This window comes from Eulemur rufifrons, chromosome 13, assembly GCF_041146395.1.
Source record: "Eulemur rufifrons isolate Redbay chromosome 13, OSU_ERuf_1, whole genome shotgun sequence".
In the NCBI taxonomy this organism is placed as follows: Eukaryota; Metazoa; Chordata; class Mammalia; order Primates; family Lemuridae; genus Eulemur; species Eulemur rufifrons.
The window spans coordinates 2,382,594-2,402,239 of NC_090995.1; the positions used below are offsets into that span (position 1 = coordinate 2,382,594).

Below are 19,646 nucleotides of genomic sequence, written 5' to 3' on the forward strand. Positions count from 1 at the left end.
ACCACGGCAGTAAGGTGACTCTTGCAATAAAGCGAGTCACACGAATTTTCTGATCTCCCAGTATTTATAAAAGTTCTGTTTGCACTATACCGTAGTCTATCAAATGTGCCATAGTATTGTATTTTTTTAAAAGTGTACAGACCTTTTTTTTTTTTTTTTCTTCCCACTTCTCCATGGGTTGGAAAAAGTGTACAGACCTTAATTTCAAAATGCTTTATTGCTAAAAAATGCTAATGATCATCTGAGACTTCATCTTTTCGCTGGTGGAGGGTCTTGCCCTGATGTTGGTGGCTTCTGAGTGACCGGGGTGGTGGTTGCCGAGGGTTGGGGTGACGATGGCAGTTGCTTAAAATAAGGTAACAACGACGTTTGCTTCATCGGTTTCCTCTTCTGTCATGAAAGATTCCTCTACTGTGAGTTGCTGTTTGATAGCGTCTTACCCACAGTAGAACTTTTCTCAAAATTGCATTCACCAACTGTTTATGAAATATTCTGAGTCCTTTGTTGTCATCTCAACAGTGTTCGCAGTGTCTTCACCAGGAGTAGATTCCACCTCAAGAATCCACTTTCTTTGCTTATCTAAGAAGCAGCTTGTCACTTGTTTGATTTTATCATGAGATTGCAGCAACTTGGTCCCGTCCTCAGCCTCCACTTCTGGTTCTCTTGCTGTTTCCACCACATCTGCAGTGACATCCTCCACTGAAGTCTTGAACCCCTCAAAGTCATTCATGAGCGTTAGAATCAACTTCTTCCAAACTCCTGTTAATGTCGATATTTCACCCTCCACCCATGGGTCACGAAGGTTCTTACTAACATCTAGAATGGTGAATCCTTTCCAGAAGGTTTTCAATTTACTTTACCCAGAATCCATCACAGGAATCACTACCTGTGACAGATATAGCTTTATAAAATGTATTTCTCAAATAATAAGCTGGAAAGCCAAAATGACTCCTTAATCCATGGGCTGACAAATGGATATTGTGTTAGCAGGCGTGAAAACAGCATTAATCCTTGTATGTCTCCATCAGAGCTCTTGAGTAACCAAGTACATTGTCAGTGAACAGTAATATTTTGAAAAGAATCTTTTTTTTTTGCTGAGATGTATGTAGGTCGTTAACAGTGGACTTAAAATATTCAGTAAAATATTCAGTAAACCATGCTGTAAACAGATGTGCTGTCTGTCATCCAGGTTTTGTTCCGCTTCTAGAGCACAGGCAGAGTAGATTTAGCATAATTCTTAAGGGCCCTTGGATTTTCAGAAGGTAAAATGAGCATTAGGTTTAACTTAAGGTGTCCAGCTGCGTGAGCCCCTAACAAAAGAGTCAGCCAGTCTTTTGAAACATTGAAGCCAGGCATTGACATCTCTCTAGCTGTGCAAGTCCCAGATGGCATCTCCTTCCAAATGGAGGGCTGTTTCGTCTCCATTGAAAACCTGTTGTTTAGTGCAGCCACCTTCATTTTTCTTAGCTAGACCTTCCCGATAACTTGCTATAGCTTCTACATCAGCGCTTGCTGTTTCACCTTGCACTTGTATGAAGATGGGTTTTTTTTTCCCTTAAACCTCATGAACCAACCTCTGTTAGCTTCCAACTTTTCTTCTGCAGCTTCCTCACCTCTCTCAGCCTTCATAGAATTGAAGAGAGTTGTAGCCTTGCTGTAAAGTAGACTTTGGCTTAAGGGAACATTGTGGCCAGTTTGATCTTCTACCCAGACCACTAAAACGTTCTCCGTATCAGCAATAAGGCCGTTTTGTTTTCCCATCATTTGTGTGTTCACTGGAGCGGCACTGTTCATTTCCTTCAAGAACTTTCTTTGCATTCACCACTTGGCTAACCGTTGGGTCCACAGGACCTGACGTTCGGCCTGTCTGGGCGTTTGGCATGCCTTTCTTACTAAGCTTGATCATTTCTAGCTTTAGATTTAACACGAAGGACCTGTGACTCTTCCTGTCACTTTAACACTTAGAGGCCATTGTAGGGTTATTAACTGGCCTCATTTCAATATTGTTGTGTCTCAGGAAATAGGGAGGCATAAGAGATGGGGGGGCGGCCACAGCGGAGCAGTCAGAACATACAGAACATTTATCAGTTACGTTTGCCATTTTATGTGGTTGTGGTTCATGGCGACCAACACAACTGCGATAGTAACATCAAAGACCGTGACCATGGATCACCGTGATGGGTATAATAATAATGAAAAATCTGAGATATTAGTCACTAAAATGTGGCACAGAGACATGATGGGAAGACACGCTATTGGGCAAATGGCACCAGTAGCCCTGCTCAGCGCAGTGTGGCCACAGACCTTTGCTTTGTACGAAACATAATATCCACAATGTGCAACAGAGTGCAGTGCAGTAGAGTGAGCAATGCCTGTTATAAAATTTCCATGAAAAATAGAAAAGGCAGAAAAGAGCATGTAGTGTGTGGCTACCGAAGAAGATAGTAGGATTTAACAGAAAATTTGTTCTGCTTCAAGAACTAGAGAAAAAGTCCAACGCCAACTTTGTTTTTTTTAATTCAATGAAGTAATCACGTTTAAAAATGTTACCAGTTTTCCTATCTTTAATTCGAAAAACAACTTTACATTGGGTAATGAAATTATATTCAAGTCATTCTTTTTTTTTTTTTTTTTTTTTTTTTGTTTAGCAGGCTTCCTGGATATATTAACACTGGCAGTACACAGTGTATAGGGACCATAGTAAATTTATTTTTGGCAACTTGACAAGCCAAGTTGAAAATAAGTCTTAAAATAATTTTTTACATCTGCAAATCTCTAGGGGTTTGCCCATCCTGTAACATTTCCGAGCGCTGCTGGGAGGAATCTACAACGCGATTGGGCTTCTGCCTGGCCTCTCTGCCCTTCTGACAGATCACCTCTTACCCTTCCGCATCCGATTGTCCCCCGGTTTCCTGGGGTCCCTTATCACTAGACATACAACTTATGTGCAAGTCACCAGAGTCAAAGAGAAAAAGAGGATAGGAGAAGTTGAGAATTTTAAATTCTAGAATAAATAGTATTCTTGCTGTTCTTTGACACTTACAAAACAAACCTGATGTTCCCTGAAGTTCATGCTCAATCCCAGCCCTGGCAGCCGAGCGAGCAGCGAGACTGGAAGAATCCTGTGACACATCAGCCACCTCTCTTGTGTCTCTGGCACGAGCAGGTGTCATCCTTTTGTGTGACATTGATCAGATGTCTGTTTAGCAGTAGGACATTTTGTTCTGTATATTAAGTTTTTTTTATGGGGGTAAAAATGTCCCTTTTTTCCATCTGTTGATGTGATTGAGACATTAAAGTTTGTGAACAGAAAATCTTATATACTACAAAGCATCATTCAAAGAGTAGTTTTTCTTTATATAAATATTAATAGAGAGGTTTGTTCTGAACTTGTTTATCAGAAAGTTTACAGTTCACGTCTGTATTTTGGAACTTTGGGCACCATGTCTAATGAGTCTATTTTGGCTGAAATGAAGACACATGGTATATTTCTGAAAAGCCTAAGGTTTCTTTTCAGTACTTAGTTAATTTGGGAGGATTTTTTTTATCAAAGATGTTTAAATTTTAATGAAAAGTTAAGTATTGTTGAAGTATATCAGAGCCATGTGTTCAATTTTCCAAATCGAGTGTTAAGTTCCTGATTATACCATAGGTGCTTAAATTACCTGTTTGATACTGAGTTGTGCTTCAATAACTTAATACCAAACAAAATCTATACTCTTGATTTCGATAGAGTCCTATTGCATTAATTTGTAATATAGCATTCTGCTTTTAGTTTTGTGAGTCAGTTGTTCAAATAAGTCATATTCTGAAAAAAATTCCAGAATGAACTCACATGATGTTGTGGTATTTTCGTTTTATTAATACAGAGACAACTGTGTTTATGTCAGGAATAGAGTCCATCAATTTTAATGTTAGGGGATAATTAGAGAATTAAGCATGGTTTCACACTTTTGTTCTCAACATTGTGATTATTTTAACTCGTCTCATTAGAGATTCTTAATAGGTAATGGTCTTTAGCCATGACGAATACAGAGAATGTGTATGGCTGAATATCTAAATTCACAGTCTATATAGAGTCTCTGACTAATGGCAAAGCAAGCTAGATTATCTTTTATCTAAGGAAGAGGAAAATCTCTCTCTCATTCTCCTAGAGCTTTTTGATCCTTTTGTCTTAGTGCCAATAAGGCATGACGTCATGGTTTATAAAGTCCATCCAGGTGGGCGAAGGCGAGCCATGAAATTGGTGGCGAAACTTGGTGGCAATGAGCATTCTGAGTGATTGGCAGTTACTTTGATCCAAAACTCCCAGTTTTATGTTGCATGTTTGTATACAGTTGGCATATGTACTTGGATATGCCACTCTACCCACTGTATAGCATGGTGTCTGGGCCATGATTTAAAGGAAATGAAGTTATACAGAAAAATGCATCAGTAAGAATTTATTAATACTGTTCACGAGAGTTACATCAGACAGGCCAAGGACAGAGAGGAAAGAATCCCTTAAGAACTACGTTTTGCCTTAGTGCCACCATTATCTTTATCATCTCAGACCAGAGTTTGCACTCTCAAACGTCTAGTGTTCAGGCAGATGATTGAGATGATTAAAGCAGGCGAGTGTTAGCTTGTGGAGACGAGTGAGGATCGTGACAGATTGGAGGCAGGATGTTCGTTTTCATGGCGACCAGAGAAAACCGGCAGCTGGATTTGGTTCTTAGGTTGTCAGTTTGCGTCTCGGCCTTGGATGAATCATACAAGATTTGTGTTCTGAGCTTACCTTGCTTCCCAATGAGTGAGTTAAGTTAGATGTTCTGGAGTTCCTCCGAGCTCTGAGATTTGATGGGCATCTTGACAGTCGTTTGCAAAGCGTGTCTGAAGCTGTCGGTGGCAGGTCACCCAGATCGCTGCTCGAGCCTCCATCACACAGCGGCCGCCCGTTTCCTTCGTGTTCTGCCCAGCTTCTCTGCGGCACTAACGCTCCTTCCAGCCCCTTCTGTCTGGACATCCTCCGCTTCCTCCTTTTACAGGCCTTGATCTGCCTCTGATTTACCAGGCAGATCCCCGCCTCTCTGTCTTCCTTCTGCTTTTGATGTTTTCTTCTTCACACTCCTGGGAACCTCATCCACCTGCCCAGATTCACTGTAAGCTGCAACTCTGTGGGTCGATTCCTGAATCCGTCTCTAGCCCCCCGTCATCTCTGTCTTTCCTGGGCTCAAATCCTCTATGTCTAGTTGTCCGCGGGAACCTTTTATCTAGGCCTAAACCCACCTTGCCTGAAAAGCCTTCTTTACTTTCCCATCTGCTTAGTCCCCACTGGGGACCCTCCTGGTTCTTCTGTTTTTGTTAACTGTTCATCCTCCCAGTGATGGAGACTAGCAAGTGTGTTTGCTTTTTCTTCTTGCTTTGAAATCACTGAGTCATCACGTCTTCCTGACACTGTCTTTGTAATGTCACCGGCATCTGAACCGTCCTGCTCTCCCTGCTTCCCACCCTGAGCTCAGGGCCTTCATTTTCAGTCTGTTGAAATCACACTCGAGCTCTCTGCTCGCAGTTTCATGGAAGTTCTGCCTCCCTCCCCACCCCTCCACCCCGGTTCAGACTGTTCCACTCATGGGTGGGCTTTTCTTTGAGAATTCATTCACTCATTCAATTATTCAGCACACGTTAGCTGAGCACGTATTTCATATGCTCTCTGCTAAGTTGTGTAGCTACTCAGAGTCCCTGCTTTCAAGGGAATGACAGTCTAGTAGTAGAGACCAACAAGCAGAAATAGACAGGTAAGATGCAAGGTGAAGAATGCCATGATAAATGTGCACACTGTCACACACACACACACACACACACACACACACACAGAGTCGAGGGGTCCTAACCCAAAAAAGGAATGGATTGGGACTCACGGTAAGGGTGTTATCAGACCTGAGTTTTAAACGGTTAGTGAAACATCCGACGAGAATCACTGGGGAAGAGGCTCTCGCAGGCAGGGAAAGTGTCGTCCATGAAAACACAAGGGAGGGAACGCTCCAGAAACTGCAGAGATGCCACCTGAATGGTCTTGCTGTACTCTTGCTCCCAGATTATATTTAGCTGCTCCGTTATATATTAAAGCTGAACTTTAATGTAGCTAAGCTATTCCACTGCTGTTTTTATATCCAGTAGAAAAACTGTGTACATATGTGCACCAAAAGATATGTACAAGATTGTTTGTAACAGCAGTAATCATAGTAACTAAGAAATGGAAATAGCCCAAATATCCATTTAGTAGGAGTAGGAAATTCTAGTATATTCATACAGCTAACTACAGCAAAGGAGAATGAGTTAACCAAAACTGCACATAACAATATGCATGAATGTCCTGAGTATAATGACACGTGGAAGAAGCCAGGTAGTAAACAGTACAAACTCGAGTCCATGGAAATAAGAGTTCAGCATCAGAGAAAACCGATCGTTAAATGATAGCGGTTACCTGTGGTGAGGAGGGGCGGTAAAGGAGGTATGAGGAGTTCCTGGGTTTCAGATAAAGTTCTTTCTTTATTTGAGTGCAGATTACAAGGGTATTATCATCAGGTTGTAATCTTCTGATCTGTGCCCTTTGCTGTGTAGATGTTTTGTGGTTGGTTTGTTTGTTTTGAGACAGAGTCTGGCTCTGTTGCCCAGGCTAGAGTGCCATGGCATCAGCCTCACTCACAGCAACCTCCAACTCCTGGGCTCAAGCGATCCTCCTGCCTCAGCCTCCCAAGTAGCTGGGACTGCAGGCATGTGCCACCATGCCCGGCTAATTTTTTTTTTTCTATACACATTTTTAGCTGTCCAGATCATTTCTTTCTATTTTTAGTAGAGATGGGGGCCTCACTCTTGCTCAGGCTGGTCTCGAACTCCTGACCTTGAGCGATCCTCCCACCTCGGCCTCCCAGAGTGCTAGGATTACAGGCGTGAGCCACCATGTCCGGCCTAGATGTTTTACTTTAATAAAAAATTTGCGTTCAATGAAAATCCTTTGCCCCTCCTGAGGCAGACAGCAGCCAGGTGCAAGTGAGGATTTAAGCTCTGGAAAAATTCTGGCAGGAAGAGTTCGGGCCCCTTAGGACTGGATCCCCATTGGATAGAAACCAAACTCATTGGAGAACGCTGGGGCCAAGAAGGAACACAGCAAGTCCTAGGGAAACACAGGTCTGGTGGCATTTGGGCAACCCCAGGGTAGCCAGGGCTGAATCCCCATTGCCAGGCCCCCAGGAAGCAGAGGAGGGGTTGAACAGTCGGGCGGGGTCCTCCCTGCTGCTGGGGCTGGAAGAAGAGGGTAGGGAACCAAAGTGGTGGAGGCTTCCCCCTGCACCGGGGCAGGGGGTCCTACACTGCCTGCCTCTGCTTGGCAGAGCGTGGATGTGGGAAGGAAACCTTTGCATCTCCACCTACTTGGCTGTCCCTGCTGAGTCTACTTTAGCAACGGAGCAAGAGCTCCAGCCCACTGGCAGGTCGCTGCTTGGCATTTAGGACGTGAAAGCAAAGACGAAAAAGCAGAGATCCTCTCCTAAGGTTTTCACTAATGCTGAAGAGCGAATGTGTAACCACGATTTACACTGTGATGAGTGATACATTAGATACGTATGTTAAAGGATGCATATACATGCATGGTGGGTACGGCAATTTTGTACACCGTAGGGTGAGGCAGGCTTGAAAGGAAGGCGTCGGGGTGATGATTTAACTAAGACTTGGCAGAAGGGTGGGCCTTTCCAAGGAGAAAAAATACACAGGGAAAGTATCTGTACGGTCATAAAAGCATTAAGAAAGCATTTTAATAATGCCTGCTGGCTAAATCGTGGTTAAAGAGTCTTCAGTCTGAGAGATTTAATTCAAGGTCTAAAATATACTTTCATATTCTGTGGAAACAAAAATAAGAGAATTAAACAGAACGAATCTAATAGTAACCATTTGCTGTATTGCCGAGCCAGTTTTTCTACCATTTCTCACATTTTTGTCTTTTCTACCTTCCTTACCTTTGTTCCTGCTCGGTCTGCTTCTCATCCCTCACGCTTTCTGGAGGGAATTTTAATCCCTTTCCTATCGATTGATCCACGTACCTCATTTCCTTTAAAATCTAATGCAAGATCTTTTTCAAGATTTCCCTGATTAATTTCGGACCTAAATGCATTCTTTCTTGCTTTATAATGTCTCCCTAAAACTTTTACTATTTTATCTTTAATGCACTTTATGCTTCAATTTTTTTAAAGAATATTTCTTTATTCTATGTAGAATGTTCTATTCTAGAACATTCTACGTAGAATGTTCTATTCTAGAACATTCTATGTACATTCTAGAATGTTCTATTCTATGTAGAATGTTCTATTCTAGAACATTTCTAATGTTCTATGTTCCTACCTAGATAATAAATACCCTCAGGACAAAAACCACAGCTTGCACCTATTATACTACCCTGACCTGTAGTTCACACTGTCTTTGAAAAATGGCACAAATCATCACCAAATCTCTGAGAACTTTGGGGGGGATACATGATTTTTCAACTCTCTATGGTGCTAAGGTGTTCAGAACGCTGCTTTTCCTGCTGTTCTCTGTGTGTGTGTGTGTGTGTGTGTATGTGTGTGTATAAATAAAATGCTTTTCAGCTTGAACATTTTGTGGTGTATGATCATTCCCATTAAAAAGCATAAAAACGTTGTAGAATTTTTGGGTTTTTTTCTAATACTATTAAGAACTTTAATGTGTGCTAGGCGGGTAGTTCACCAATAATGGGAATCTAGATGATATTCAAGTATTTCCAAAATTTATTAGGAAAATGTTTGTATTTCTTTGAAAGGCTGAGAATTTGATTATGCATGTTTTTGCACTTCTGAAGTTTTTCTTCAAAATGAGTTCCCTCCAAGCAAATAATACAAGGAAGTCTCTCACTTAATGCTGTTAACCTAGCAAATTGCTGCTTGGTTAATTTTATTTCTAAAAAAAATTTCCATTAAAAATTAGATGCATGTTTTTCCATTGGGAAGAACTTAACTTACACACATAGGGCATCAAATTTAGCATGAAGAAAATATTTTAAAGTAATACTCTCAGAAGACTAGGGTACGTTGTTTCAAAAGAGGGGAGAAAAGCACCAAGCCATTTGCCTAAAAGCAAAAAAGGGACAAACCTCGACAGGCAACCTCTGTGGCTGTAGTGACGTGGCAACAACTGTCTTTCATAAAGAAGCATCGTGAAGGTGCACGAAATACAAGAGAAGCTCAAAGAGATGGGGAAGGAACGTTTATTATATCCTTTTTTCATGGGTATCTCCTCTCACAAAACACACACACACACACACACACAGATGTGTGTACACTCGTGCAAACTATTTTCAGTTTCAGGTCTATTTTTGCAAAATAGCAATCCTTTTTACAATCACTATCTCTATAACTATATGCCATCTTGGTAGTACTTTTTTCCCATTCATCCGGGAATTTGTACAAAATAATATGGCACAGAATCTATTCATCTTCACTTTTATAATAAATTATTTTAGTGACATGTACTAAAATATTTTCCCATAGAGCTATTTTTGTAATTGAGGAATATTTCATATGGTATGTGTAGTTTAGGTTCTAGTGAATATTTGCAGTTTGTTTATAAGTATTGGTTAGCTGTTCCTTACATTTATCTCATTAAAAATTCTTAGAGAAAAGACTGTCATCATGACTGTAAAGAGTTTTCCAAGTTTAATTTGTAATTTGAATTTCATTTATAATGAAGTTCTTTGAGTTTGAGACTTTCTTAAAAGGCAAACAAAGTAATTGTATATTGGGTTTTTTATCAAGTCGAGAGAAATAGGTCTTAAGATACAGTACTGCTAATTATATTTAAACTACAAATTTTAAAGCCTTCTGAATATCCATAATTTTGTTTAGATTTTGAATGACATAATCAGCTTGATTGTACCCATGATGTCAGGTAAATTGGTAACTTAATTCCTTAGTATACGTCTCTTCCATCTGCTAACTCATTCATAGCTGTGACACACTCACACACGCACACACAGATATGAACGGTGCGGTACTTCTGAAAATGGCAGTCTGCATTTTGGATTCATTGTCATGTTATATTTATGCTTCTGTTTACTTTGTGTTTAAACGTGGACTTGTAAAAATTGATTTTCTCTGAGAGTGGCCACTTGTCTAGTGTTGTTATATAATGGCCCGTGTGTGTGTGTGTGTGCGTGTGTGTGTGTGTGTTTCTTTTTTTTTCCAATTCACACACCTCGACCACTTTCTGATTATGTAAAAGGTATAACTGTAGGTGCTTTCTCTGCCACCGGGGAAAACCTGACAACCAGGTGACTTGTTTCATGAGCGATGATTTTTTGATTCTACTTGATCGTATTACGTAGATCTGGGTGCTAGACATAAATGTGCTACTCCTGATAATTTCATAATAGATGCTTCTCTTCTCTTTTTTGTCTCTGACAGTTACCCGGCTGTATGTGAATTCTTACAGCACAATAACTTGTTGTCTATACTCCGAGCCCACGAAGCCCAGGACGCAGGGTGAGCAGTCTGGGGGGGTCATGAAAACCATGCAATTGCCCCGTTGTCAGAACCGCCTCGCTTCGCTCAGCCTGTGCGGTCCATTTCTCCAGACTCACTCCCAAAGAACTAGATCTCAAAACTGTCCTCTGATGGGTGACACAGGAGTGGCAGAGTCCTGGGGAGTGAGTGGCTGCAGATGTGTAGTAAAGTCCCCTTTACGGGGCTTCTATCTGGCCTTGCACAAGTTGGTTTTCAGCTATGTTCTTAAACATTGCAAGGCCACCACCTTGTATTCCTCTCAATTCCTGCCTTCCCCACCGCCCTGTGAGCGAGCAAATTCCCAGCTGCTTCTCAGTCTTGCTTGGGAGTGAGAATGGGAATTACACGTAAACGTTCAGCAGACGCTGCACGTTGCACTCTCGTTTTAAAGAATGCCATGCCTGATCCCTTTAAAGTTTTAAAGGAAAACAATGGGGACATTTCAAAAAGGGAGAAATCCTATGTTCTGACAGCCAAATGATTGCATGAAATGGATTTTGTGTTGTCAGATAAATTTTTTAGTTGTAGACCAATTTTAAGTGTTTAGAAAACTAAGAAACATCACATATTCACTTTAATGGTATATTACATCTGCGTTAGGGAGAAATCAGCATAATTAATTCTAAGATTTGAGGCCTGATACCCATTCCCAGTAGGCTCCAATGATAGATATCGCTTGCCTTATAAATGATTAAACTCATCCCTTCATACTCTGGGTTTTTTGAAAAATGGGAATATTTGTTTTTTTAACCTGTGTGCTGAAATTGGATATGTAGATGCCTGTGTTCTAAACGAGGCCCATGTCTATATGTCCCTGAACCCAGGTACATACTAAGTGACCTGCAAAATTAGCCGTTTTCAAGCAATCAATCAACGGGTATGAACTGATCTAATATTATATATTCAGTGTGTAGCAGCTGAGATTTGAAGTAACCTGTTAATATACCCAACCTGTTGGGTCTTCAGATAATTTTTCTCCCTTTTCAGCACTGTAGTGTCACCTGCTATCTGAGCTATTATCTGCCCATTGGGGACAGATTTATCTCAATCACACTGCAATACCTGAAATCATTGGCTTAATTAAAGATGTGTTAAGCGCATCAATTCCTATCTAGTATTTTTGTTTGAAATAAGCAGTTGATCGATGCATTGGGAATACTGAGATCATGTCACCCTTTTTCTCTGTTTTTGTTTGTCATAAAGGAGGCATAGCTAGCCTCAATCTGTAAAGTCAAGATACTAGGACTAAGAGTGTTACTATCTTTCACACTGACTCTTATTTCCACAACAAAGCTTGGTCCCATAATGAGAATCAATATTTCTAGAACATTTCAAAAGGTTTTTAAGAGTGAACTTCCTTTTGTGTGATGTAGTATGTCTGAGTAGTTACAAAAAGAGAGGAATCTCAAAGTATTTTTAAAATTATGCATTTTAAGGTGGCAATGTATTTATCTAAAGGTATTTTTCTGAGCTACCTTTAGAACCCAGCTATATTAGGAATGGTTAGTCTACCAGAAGTAGCTGACATAGAACACTGAAGAAATGGTAAAATTCTGTTGTTTTACAGGGGTATTTCTAACCTGATATTCCTTAAATCTGTTTTATAGCAGTCATGAGATACATTTGCACCCTGGTAGAATAGAGCCAGAGTCTCCTATGCTTTTTGATTATTTGAGAACTAAAGTGTTGTATTGTAAATCAGTTTTTTTTTAGCAGAAGAGAAGTAACTGGATTGTTGGTTTATTTTCAAAGTTCTTGTGACTATTTTATTTTGCTATTGATTGATTCAATATTACTCTGCTGAGACAATAATCATTGACCTGTAGACACAAGCAGAGATTGGTAATAAATAAAACTCTAAAATAGAGACAGTCTCAATTTGTAAAATTCGTAGATTTAAGGAAATATTCTTTTAAAAGCAAATCACGTAGTCTAGGCTAAATGCCCACATATAACCTTTACAGAATTATTGTAGATTTATAGAATAATAGGCATGGTTATAAGTCTTTATATATTGCCCTGCTTATTTGGTGTTTTTATATCGACAGTATTAGCTGAAAACTATGGTAGGTCCAAAGCATCTGTGTGAAATGAGCCTTTGTCCCCTCTGTTGAACACATGGATGTGAATTATGATTTCCCACTGGATTCCACTCCCCCATGAGTTTTGCTAACTTCAAAAATACCTATTTGGAAGTTGCACATCCTATTGTATACTTTCATGGCACCTCTGAAAAAGATTGATATCTGTGTGTAACAACTGTAGAATTTTTTATTTACTGTTATGTCATTGGACCTCTTTGAATGGTAGAACTTAGCTCATTTAATTTTCTGTTTCTAAGTCTATAATTTGATTTTTTTTTTTTTTCCTGTGCTAGCCTGGTTTTGACTTGTGTTTGTTGTTTTCAGGTACCGCATGTACAGGAAAAGCCAAACGACAGGCTTCCCTTCTCTAATTACAATTTTTTCGGCACCAAATTACTTAGATGTGTACAATAACAAAGGTAAATGTTTTTAATCCTTCATGCAGTTTTATATAATGTGTACGCTTAGGGTGCTTTATTTTGGTTTGGTCTTAAGTATTCTTAACCGTTCTTTTTTACTCTTACTTTTTCAGTGATTGTTTGATGCGCGTTTTGTGTTTATCCTCAGAGATACAGGGTCAATTGGTCAGAGGTTGGACCCATGCACTGTTATTTTTCAAATGTTTTCTAGGACATTTTAATATATAGTGGGGTTGACAGGTACTGCTGTGCTAGGTAGACTTTAAAAGAAATAATAATTGGAAGTAATTCAAAACCATGCTTCTTAAAAGGGATGTGGATTTAAATAAGAATAGTGTGATTGTATATGGAAAGGAGCAAGAAGATAAGCAAAAAAAAAAAAAAAAAAGGTGTAGCTTGACATTCAAATTCGAATTGCATTAATTGATCACCTAGCCTGAATCAGCTCTTGTGCCAGACACGTACCTGTTCATTTCTTTAAAAAAAAAAAAAAAGTAAATTTCATGGTCAATATTATTAGCCACTTCACCCCCCTCCTTTTTTAACATGCAGAGAGAGTCCCTGTGGTTAATTGCTGGTTAATTGCGGTGCCCAAGGTCACTCAACTAGGAAGTAATGAACTGGGCTCAAACGCACAGCTCTGGTCCAGTGTCCTGTGCTTTCTGCCTGAAACCTCATACCTGTGTGTCTGAAAGAAACAAACAAAAGACACCAAGAGGCATTATTTACTTACTGTAGGGAAAAAAGGAAGAGCAAAGGATGCATTATTACTTTCTTTCATAAAGACAATCTCTTTATTTGGAAATAATGTGAAGGGTTTATAGGTGTCAGAATGGGTCACAAAATGTGAAAAAGCCCTTAACTCCAGGCAGCATGGGTCTGGATGTTACATACGGGCAACGTGACTTTCTGAGACTCAGAGAATTGGAGACATAAAGAGGAACAGCGAGCAGATGATACATACACGGTCAAGTACAGCCCGGGAGAGTCAGAAACAGGCAGTCTAGCGTCTGAGGCAGTGTGAGCGCTCCTGGAATTAGAAGCCACGGCCCCTGCGTAGATGAGTCGTGAGACGTGTCTTCCTGGCCTGGGCCTGGTGTCCGGGATGCCTGAGACGCCCCTTGGCCACCTTGTTCCCAAGCACCTGTTCAGTGTCCTCAATCCCTGCCAGCTTAGTGCCTTGGTTTCCCTCTGCGTTCCATTTTCCCAGTCCCTCCTGCTCAGAGCTAGACCTGCCCCCCACACTTTGAGCCGCTCTTGGGGATCCTGCTGCAAGAGGCAAACCACAGTGCTGGCCAGTGATTCTTTTTTTTTTTTTTTTTTTTCCAAGCAGCAAATACGTCTTGTATGAAACTGATAAAAGCTAATTCCTTTGATTGGACGAGGACTCTCGATCTTGCAGCTGAGAAGTCCCCTGAGGTCCCTGCAAGGACTCAGTAGGTCCTACTGCATATCCCACCATGATTCTGTAATTTATCAAACGTAGGTAAAATTGGAACCCAGGTTTTTATTCTAATTTTCTTTTTTTTTTTTTTTTTTTTTTTTTTTTGTTGAGACAGAGTCTCACTCTGTTGTCTGGGCTATAGTGCCGTGGCATCAGCCTAGCTCACAGCAACCTCAAACTCCTGGACTCAAGCAATCCTCCTGCCTCAGCCTCCCGAGTAGCTGGGACTACAGGCATGCACCACCATGCCCGGCTAATTTTGTTTTTTATATATACATTTTTAGCTGTCCAGATCATTTCTTTCTATTTTTAGTAGAGAGGGGGTCTCGCTCTTGCTCAGGCTGGTCTCAAACTCCTGAGCTCAAACAATCCTCCCGCCTCGGCCTCCCAGAGTGCTGGGATTACAGGTGTGAGCCACCGCGCCCAGCCCCAGGTTTTTATTCTATGGCATTAAAATTTTTTTTCTATGAAACCTAAGAAAGGAAATGCCACAAAAAAGTCATTTTCTTGCCAGAGACTGATTGCTAAATAGGACTTACTATACTCATAACGTTTTTTCATAATTAAAGAAAAAACCAAAACAACAAAAAAAAAAAATGAAGAAAATTGAGATTTTACTCCATAAAAACAGACTCGGACTCTTTCCATACATTATAATTCTAGGTAATGCAGTTTTGCTTGGGACCAATAGCCATTTCTCATACAAGATGTGTATTGCCTGCCTTTGTATAGTTGTCATTTCACAAGGTTGAAACTTTAAAAAAAAAATACACACCAGTGTATCACCGTCTTTGATAGTTTGTGGTTCTTTGTGTACCCTTGCCTTTGGGGTGGATCACAATCTCTCAGGAAGGAGATAGAAGCATTTCATTTTGGGAACCTTTTCATAAAACGAAAAAATTTTCCTTAGAGAAAAAGATGAACTGATAGGGAGAAAAAAGATGTATTCTTTCCGTTTGAGCATCCTTTCAAAAGAATGTTGTGTAAAATTTCTGAAACGCTTTTAAAGCTATTATGCTAACAGTGTATGTATTACGTGGGAGTCAGTTATTCACCGCTAAAGTGAGGATTACTGTATTTGAATGCAATTAATGTGAACCAGAATTTTTTAAAGCAGTTCAGTAAAATTGGGTTGCAAGCACCTTCAGAATACAATCAGTAAAAACATAGCTCTGAAGATTCTGTGAGTTAACCATTTGATTCTTAGAAGCAGATGGTCGTAAGGGACTCGGGAGTTGTAACCTAATAGTTAAAGTATGACTTGATTGTTAAGGCTCTGTAAATGATGACAGCAATCGTACTCTCTTGCAAAATGCCATCTTAAAGCCAGCAGTAGCTGTGATCAGATTCGTGTTTAACTGTCCAGTGGTTCTGGTTAGTAGCTCGTCCTTGTCTGCAGTTGATAAGCAGCACTGGCAAAGTCCCGAGGGCCAAGTGTCCCGCCCGTGGTGTGGCCCGCAGGAAGGCATGGGGACACCGTCCTGCCCAGCCTGCGCCAGCGTGTCTTCTTTCCCGCCTTCCTGCTTCTGTTCCCTCACTGACAACTTCGGGAGCGAGATGCCAGAGCAAAAAATGTTGGCATGAGTCACAGCTCTGCCATTGAACAACCAACTCATTTAAATGTATTGGACATGCAGTGACATCTCTATAAAATGAGGAAAAAAAAAAATGTTCTTTGGTGAATAATGCCTAAAACTGCTTTGAAGCAAAATGTTGTGCAATAGTAAGATAGCATCACTGAATATTTTATGTTGTTATGACTCTACCACATGTCAGCACAGGGCCCCGCAGAGGCTGGCAGGAACTTCCCCTCTTCCTCGGTTTCTGATTTATAATTCTGCTGGGTGACTCAACCCTCGCGACCTCTCGCTCTGCTTCTCTCTGGGAGAACCCTCTGCTTTAGCCAAATCGTTCTGCTCATTTCCCTGAACAGCTTCTGGCTTTCTGTCTCTCCATATCTTTTCCCACGTGCTTCTTTTCATCTGAATAACTTGTCTTGCTCTTCTGCCTTTGTAAACGGACCAGACTCACTCCAGTCTGTGTTTCCAGAAAGACTTCTGTTGTGGGTCCTCTCCGAATGTCTGAAATGCCAATCATTTTCTCTCATACGTACCATTCGCTTTTCTTCTAATTAGCTTTTCCCTGCATTCCTGTTACTTAATGAGCTCATCATCAGTTTGAGGCATGAGGCTTTTTGATACATATTACAAAGCCAAGTTGCATGCCTCATCCATGATAAGCAGTCAATAATACATGTATTGATTGAAGCATTTTTTTTTCCTGAGAACTAATAGCAAGACAGTGCCGAAAAGTACCATGTCAATATTGACTCACGGATCTGTATCTCACTTTAAATTAGTGCCATACCCAGTGCTGATACGCTCTCCAAGTCGGAGTTAAACATTTGCAGAGCACTTGGCACATTTGAATTGCCGAATTGTTCTTTTCCTGTAAATCTGCAGTTCTAAAGGAAAAGCTATTTCCTATTTACTCAAATACACCAAACACTGGAAAAAAATGCAGTAATGACACATAGCTTCAATTTTTTACACTAATTTGCCACCTGTAAAACTGAGTTGAACCCCATCCACTCACCAGTGCAACAAGCCTTTATTGATAACCTACTGTATACCAAGCACCATGCTGGGTGTTAGGGATGTAAGTTAAGCAAGACAGACATGGTCTTTGCCCTAGTGTGCTCAATAATCTGGTAGTATGTTAGGCATTAAATAAATACTTCTGCCGATGTTTATTTATTTATATCTGGAAAATACTACAAAGAGAAGAGTGGTAAGATATGAGAGTGAAAATTAGTCCGTGGGGACAAGTCTAACCAAGGGAATGACATTCAAGCAATCTTAGAGTGAAATCTCTCAGGATTAAGAAATACAGTAGCAGATGTGAATAGTAGCTTAAATAACTCAGTTTGGCCAAAAATTGTAATAACCCTCTGGAAAAATGTGTTTTACACCTTGATGTACACACTTAAATGCATTTTCTTGCCAGAGATACACCTGTGCTGCAAAAGAATCCAACATAAATTACAGTAGATTGCTTTGTGGCTCTCTGTAGCTCATGTGGATGGTTGGATGGATATAGGATACATGTGGAGAGAAATAGAAACATACATACCGGGGCTATGTATTTCAGTTCCAGGAAATGCTAGTGACAGTAAAATTAAGGAAATGTATTAAATGAAACATATTTTGGATTTGAGAGGGAAATCTAATGGCAACCAAACTAATTTAGTGATCAAGACCAGAGATTAAAATGACAACCAATACAAAAAATCAGGCGGGGCATGGTGGCTCACGCCTGTAATCCTAGCACTCTGGGAGGCCAAGGCAGGAGGATCACTTGAGGTCAGTTCTAGACCAGCCTGAGCAAGAGTAGGACCTAGTCTCTACTAAAAATAGCAAAAAAATTCTGAGTGTGGTGGTGCGCACCTGTAGTCCCAGCTACTTTGGGGGCTGAGGCAGGAGGATCGCTTGAGCCCAGGAGTCTGAGGTTACAGTGAGCCGTGATGACACCATGGCACTCTAGCCTGGGCGACAGCAAGACTCTGTGGGAGGGAGGGGGAGGTAAGGAGGGAGGAAGGAAGGAAGATAGGCAGGAAGATTAAGATGTCTTGGACTTATAAACAAGGCAACTTGATAGGATCGTTGATAAAAAGCTTTTTAGTCTTATCAAAGCTTGACCTTTTCAATATCCTCACATATTTTGAAATCACAGCCTTCATGAAGATACCATTTATAAATGAAAAGAGAATCTATGGCTTGGAAGGAAGATAGAGCATTGTAAGAGAGGATGGGCTTGCTGATAGGATGAAGCAAGTCAAGCATTTTCTTGGCAGTCACGATGGGAACATACAGGAGCAGGTGCAACATCTCAGAAGCTTGTCTTGGTCCCCTGACTTCTAACAGCAGCCCTCAGTGACACTGTCTGCACAGAGTGGTGTGGCCAGACCTGAGAGGCTCACTCCACAGAACACCACGACTTTCTCCCACTAGGAGATGGTTCTACCATGGAGGAATATCTTCCACAGACAGATGTCTGGTGCCCCCGTCTCAGGGGCCAGACTCAGAGCCAGTTAGATCGGATCCTCGACCTGGGTGGGAGAGGGAGGTGAGAGGTCTCTGGAAGGAGAGCTGGACCTCTGCCCAGGCTCCCCTGGGGACAGCTCTGTCCCCTTGTCCCCAGCACATCAAAAAGCTCACCCTGCTACAAAGTTGAACCCTGTCTCACAGCAAAGGTTCATTTCTGTGGAGTCTGAGGCTTGTCCTAAGCATGGACTCACCCTTTAGCATCGGCATAAACATTTTTAAAGCGTTTTTGTGTCCTTACAACCACAGGTGTAAATATGCTCATATTACCTACCTTGTAACCTTGCTCTTCTTGCTGGAAGATGGGGTCAGAGGGCAGGGGCCACAGACATTCCCCAGGGCTCACACAGCTCGAGCCATGTAGACATCGTCTCAAACCTAGAGATCCTCTTGATTGGTCTTGAGCAGCTGTTTGCCCCGGATCTCTTACTTCAATAGAGAAGATGTAAACAGAAACTCCTGGTAGTATTTGGCTAGTTGATATTTTCTAACAAATTGTAAGGCAATGGGTCTGTTTGTTTTTGTTTTTTTGACTAAAGCAAAACAATAAGCAAGAAACCCCCTCCAAAATAAATGAAGTAATGAGTTTTTGATAGAGATTCTTTTTTTTTTAATTTTAATTTTTATTTCAGCTTATTATATTGGTACAAAAGTTCAGCTTATTATATTGGTACAAATATATATATTGTCCATGCCCCCCCACTCCCCCGAGTCAGAGCTTCAAGCGTGTCCATTCCCCAGACAGTGCGCATCACACTCATCGTTGATAGAGATTCTTATTCTTTAACCCTATGGTAGAATCATATACACTAAAAAGATAACTTGTTTGTAATGATTATCAAACCTTGAAGAATTTTTCTCTACCGAGAAATGGTATGGAATATAAGAATTTATGAAGGAACAAAGCAGAATCTATAAACAAAACCTCTTAGTGTTAACTCCTTTTATTATCAATATGAAGTGGTAGAAAAAAATGTATATAAACATTCAGGGCTGAAAAGAACTTGAGATTCAGAGGTTTTGATTGGTTTTCCAGCAGATCACTG

At 40.7% G+C, this 19,646-nt stretch overlaps 1 protein-coding gene across 3 annotated transcripts in view; it reads left to right on the forward strand.

Annotated features, from left to right (window-relative positions):
- The window catches only part of PPP3CA (protein phosphatase 3 catalytic subunit alpha), a 312,082-nt gene that overhangs the window by 247,378 nt on the left and 45,058 nt on the right, over positions 1-19,646 (forward strand). For all 3 annotated transcript variants that reach the window (XM_069485469.1, XM_069485468.1, XM_069485470.1), the window contains exons 7-8: positions 10,452-10,529; positions 12,959-13,053. In XM_069485469.1, coding sequence (XP_069341570.1) covers positions 10,452-10,529; positions 12,959-13,053 — 173 coding nt within the window. The remainder of the gene's footprint in view (positions 1-10,451; positions 10,530-12,958; positions 13,054-19,646) is intronic.